This window comes from Pectinophora gossypiella, chromosome 19 (genome assembly GCF_024362695.1).
Source record: "Pectinophora gossypiella chromosome 19, ilPecGoss1.1, whole genome shotgun sequence".
Taxonomy (NCBI): domain Eukaryota; kingdom Metazoa; phylum Arthropoda; class Insecta; order Lepidoptera; family Gelechiidae; genus Pectinophora; species Pectinophora gossypiella.
In genome coordinates this window covers 5663720-5668862 of record NC_065422.1, presented here as the reverse complement: position 1 = coordinate 5668862, position 5143 = coordinate 5663720, and the positions used below count along the sequence as shown (strand labels likewise).

Below are 5143 nucleotides of genomic sequence, written 5' to 3'. Positions count from 1 at the left end.
CTTTGCAGGGAGGAACACCTATATAAGATTGTACAAAAACCCTACGAGACGAAAAGGGACCTAAGTAAAAAATCTATTCTGCTTTAATAATAATAATAAAACACTTTATTGCACACAAATTTACAAGACATTTACAGGATAAACTTATTTATTTATTTTTCCGTTCTATATCCTTGTTTCACGTATATAAATTTAGAAGCCTTGCGGTGGAAGATAGGTGTTGCCAGATATTTTATGCTGATCAACCTAAAAGTATCCAAGCTGAGTTGCGATTTTATTCAATGTTGCTCGTTTGAAACTGGCTTCCCCACAAAGTGTTATTTAGTTGTGAAACATTTATGCAGAATTAAATGCAATCTTCTCTTCGTGTAGGTTGTGAGTTCAATGACTGACCCGTGATCTAAAAAATAAAACGGAAGATGCAAGTTGGCAGGTTCGAGCTTCAGGATAAGAAACAGCTGAATAACGCATTTTACGTATTTACCTTCCTTGAAATTGGCCTTATTTTTAAGCTTTTATGATGCATCAGCACCACTTCCCCCAAATATAACTTGTTTATGAAGTACTTTGTGTCCTCAATGTAGTCTAACAAGCAGTTAATGAGGTTACCGCGCACTTAGCGGCGTCGTGGACGGTTACCCGAGTTTTGAAGATGTCCCCTAAGTTGTATGCCGCCCTTATGTACTCCTAATCATGTTACAAGTACTTTGTTTTGTGTTCAGAAAAGTTACAAGTATGTTTACACGTGGCTTTTTCATACTGATATGATGTTTTTAGTCAATTTTACGTATGTTATGTTTTATTGTAGATTTGCCCCAGATAGATGGCATTAACTACTTCGCCGGGTATTGCATTTTATATAATTACCAGTCCAGTCGTAAAATTAGGCAGATTATCTGTCTTTATCTTCATTTTTTAACCTCAACGGTTGCAGAGTCGGAGATGGGAGCCATCGGTACGGCAATGCAGGACGGAAGGGGCGCGTCACGAGGACTGTAACCTGGAACGTGACAGAGGGCAGCAGTAACTGTCAGTACTATTCGTGCGCCATCCCATTCGCATCAGACAGAGTACTGCGGGGTGGAAGGCAAGAGGGAAACCACTGCCCTATTTTTCTCTAAAAAGTAGCATGGAGAATGCTACACCGACAAGAGCGTGGCTCTTAAATTAGTGATGATCTATCTTTATAATAAAGAGTGAATTCGAAAACAATTTGAAAATAATAATATCAGATAAAAAGTAACGAACTCACTCAAATGTCATAAGTTATCATACGTAGAGAGTGAAGTGATTTATTGTCCTTATTCCAAATAAGATCCCACCTTTGACCACAACGATAAAAACGAAGCTTGTCTGAATGAAAAGTCAGCGAGAAAGTAACATAGTTTTACTCGAACTATTGATATTTTTCTGTTTGTATACTCCTTAAAAACAAACGTAAATAAATATTTCATCTCCATAATATTTATTCAGATTACCATTCCTGCTTTTATCTAGAATCATTTAAAATTATATATTTAAAAAACAATAAATAACAAAAATGGACTTATCCAAAACGAATACATAAATGGATTTGATGAAACACACAATATTACATTACGTAAAGAGCTAATAATCTCTAGCGTTTAAAACTGTAAACTGACTGTGCAGTCTGATTGCAGTCTGAGGGCAGTTATAATAGTTGGATTGCGATTCTATAGTAGTTATATTACAGTCAATTTGCAGTCTAGCCTTTATGTAATAAATTTTGATTCGGCCAATAATATTTGCATGTGTGTATTGTATTGGTGACCACCGTTGATATGTTATCGAAACATGGGTCATTCTCGACACATGATATTACCTAAATATTATGTTTGTTTACGTTTAGAGGGGTTTCCCCTACTTACTAACCGACATTGGTACGGTTTAACATAACACATAACATAAAATTAGCTCACGACTATAAAGCAATTTGGGAAGTCATAGTTACATCTATAGAAAGTGAACTAAAAAGTGAACTAAAAACTCATACCTCACTGAGCTTTGTGTTAGACCAAGGTAAAGGATGGTTTAGTATCTTTTTTTTTCAGAACAGAACATAAATCTAGTGATGTGGCGTTCCTGGGAATGTAAAAACTTTAATAGTAACCAGCCAATGGCTGCTTTTCTTTTTCAAATTGTTCTTTCTTATACTCTGGTTCGGTAATAAAGCTCTTTTTACATAACTAAAGAAATTATTCATAGCAAAAGTATACAATTGAGAATAATTTGTAAAACTAAAAAAACATGAATTTTGCGACGGGAAATTACATGTGATATTAACTCAGAATCATGGTCTGAATCATTCCACTAACACTCTGTATATAACTTAGTATTCATTGTAATATAATTTCAAATAAAACACTTATTTTGTTTCCTTTATTGTTCTTTATTTTGTCTATCCTAAATGACTCACTGTGCTTTAGTAGCTAATTCTACTTCTACAAATTCACTTTGAACAACTTAAAAAAATGTTCTTAAACAGGAGTAGTAGACCGTAAAAGAATAACAGAAGGAGACCCTGTGTAGTCATCTTCATCAGAAGTAACGTCTGCTAAAGTCGTCTTTTTATTATTACGTTTTATCGTGGTCAACGGCAAGTCAGTAAGCCCTGGAATGTTAGCCCATTTCTCGTACAAGGATAATGCAAGCGTTGTAGGATTATTTTTGGGCAGCGAACTTATTTCCAAAAAGAGAAACTTTTCTTCTACAGTCGACCTTACAATATTCTGAGTACTCTTCTCATCAAAAATTTCGTTTCTCACCCTCGCTTCAAGTGCTGCAGTCAAAAACATACTCCATCTCGGTATGTAGTAGTAGTGGAAAAGTTCAGCCCATTGTTTGCACGCGTAATCAGATATTTCCCCATTCGGACCCCATAATGTGATCTGATTTCGAGCATTCAGTTCGTAAAAGTAGCTCTCTTGAGAACCTGCAGCTACTCTTCTTGCACCATTTAACCAATCTCCAATTGTAAAATCGTCATTCGTAGCCAATATTTGCTCCATATCGTTCATCACATCGAGAAACTGGTTAATAGACGCATTGAATACCCAACTGTTAGAGTAACGGTCTAGTACGAGGTTTTGGTATAATTGTTCTGCTCTATATTGCAAAGCTTGCCGAGTTACGTCGACTAAGTCATGATAAAAGCCAGGCGAATTGCACGCGTCTGATATAAATGCAAAATGTTGAAAGGCTTCGAACAAATCGTGACTCTTGTACCAAGCCCATGGTCGAATCCTAAAACTAGGTCTTCGAGTGACAACGTATTTGCCCCTTATTCTATTAAGACCGTTGAAATTGTACACGCTTTTGAGTAGATACCGCCAAGCTGTAGATGTAAGGTTGCATCCATATCTTCGTTCAGCATATTTTTCTACCCAAGTATTAAGATCCTCAACTGGCTCTTTCCGCCACGCAGATTCTAGCATCAAATCATACACCACATAATTTTGATTTATGCCTTCAGGAGTGAGACCGACACCAATCATTGTGCTATTCGTTCTTGACCTTACTTCATAAACATCTCGGTTTATCGTCTGCATATTTCCAAACATTCCTAAAGTGCCTCCAAAGTTATGTAACATGCACCAGATGAATGGTTGCCCGTAATACATGTCGTATAGGTCATATTGGGGCCACTGTTCAGACTGTAAGTCAAGTATAAGTAAACGACCACTAGGTACTGAAGTTATGAATGATTTAACTCTCTTCAATGGCCACAAATAAGGATCATGTACGAACATCCAGTTCTGCAGTAACCACACCGCGTTTTTGTCCACCTCAGACATCGTGCTAAATATAGCTTTTGCTGTATCTACTACAAGGGCAGTGGACCATGGTTCAATTTTAATCTCATTGATAGGATCAGCACTATAAATACCACTTGTGGGTAAAGCAGCAGTTGATTCAGTCAGGAACATTTTACCAATCGTTTTGAACAACGGATCGCTAGGGTTTAAAAACAATCCGCAACAGTAATCACTGTCAAACTTATTCCACGTACTAACAGTATAGAAGGTTGTGTTCGGATAAATTCTTGAAAAGGCTCGAGGGACGTGACCGTTAAACGCTGGAAATATTGGAATCATGCCTAGTTTAAGCATATAATCGATAACAGTGTCTTGTATAAGTTTCTGGAGATCGTGCCAAGATTTTAATAACGGTCCTCCCCATCCGCGAATGTTGCCCATTCGGAACCATGACAAGAAAGCTGGTCCTGTGAAGTGTTGGTTGATTTCGTCATCTGTCATGCCAAAACGTTTGTAGATCTTCGCCCATGCGGCTTCTTGCGCTACAGGTGCAAGGGCTAGATTGATGCCGTTTAGAGCCATCCACTCGACATGTTGACGCCACTGATTGTCATCCCACCATGCGAAGCTGTATGAAACTGTGCACACGTTTTGGTAGTATCTGAATCTGTCGTTTGATACGACCACTTCGTCCGCATCAGGTAACGGGTTGGGTATATCTATGCGTTGAACCTGCCAACCAATGTGGCTGTTGCAGTACTTCTTGAGGTAGTAATGGAAGCCCCACACCGCAGCGACGCCGGTACTGGCTCTGATGTGTAGTACTCCTTGCGTCGTACGGAGAGCGAACACATCTTTCTTCTCATGAAACAGCAGAGGATTCACTTCAACTTGCACTTGGCTTGAGTACTTTTGTATTATTGTTAAAGCAGCATTCTGTTGAGCCGCTGGTGGCACTTTAGTTTGTAATTTGGTTGGATCCAAATAGTCTAAATTTACCGACGATGTTAGTATGACCCGAGTTATGAGAATAAACAGCCCGTACCGTGTCATTGCGACTGTGATACTGAGACGTTGAGACCGGCTATTGACATAAGCGTATTGTTGATAAATTGAAACGTCCATAATGTCTTGACCGCTGACCCGTTTCGAGTTACTTGATTAAGATAATGGGTAGAGTTGGCATGCGAAGATTCTCATTGTATATCGACTTTGTTATTGAATACTGTTTAGAATTATTATATTTCATGAGCTTTATTATTACACATCTGTTATGTTAGGTTTATTTAAACAGATTATGCAGGCAAAAGCAATGCATGTCAATCATCCTTATCGGAGTAGGCAGAGCCACAAGTCACCAGAAAGAC

The 5143-nt window shown here is 38.1% G+C and overlaps 1 protein-coding gene across 1 annotated transcript; it reads right to left on the bottom strand.

Annotated features, from left to right (window-relative positions):
• Positions 1-2385: 2385 nt before the first annotated feature.
• On the bottom strand, positions 2386-4856 carry LOC126375466 (alpha-N-acetylglucosaminidase). Its single transcript, XM_050022400.1, has one exon. It carries the CDS (start codon positions 4827-4829, stop codon positions 2499-2501), a length of 2331 nt encoding a protein of 776 aa, XP_049878357.1. The 5' UTR covers positions 4830-4856; the 3' UTR covers positions 2386-2498.
• Between the last annotated feature and the right edge of the window lie 287 nt (positions 4857-5143).

What these genes read in the sequence shown, in the direction of transcription:
- LOC126375466 (XM_050022400.1), bottom strand. Translation starts at nt 4,829, where the DNA reads ATGACACGGTACGGGCTGTTTATTCTCATAACTCGGGTCATACTAACA.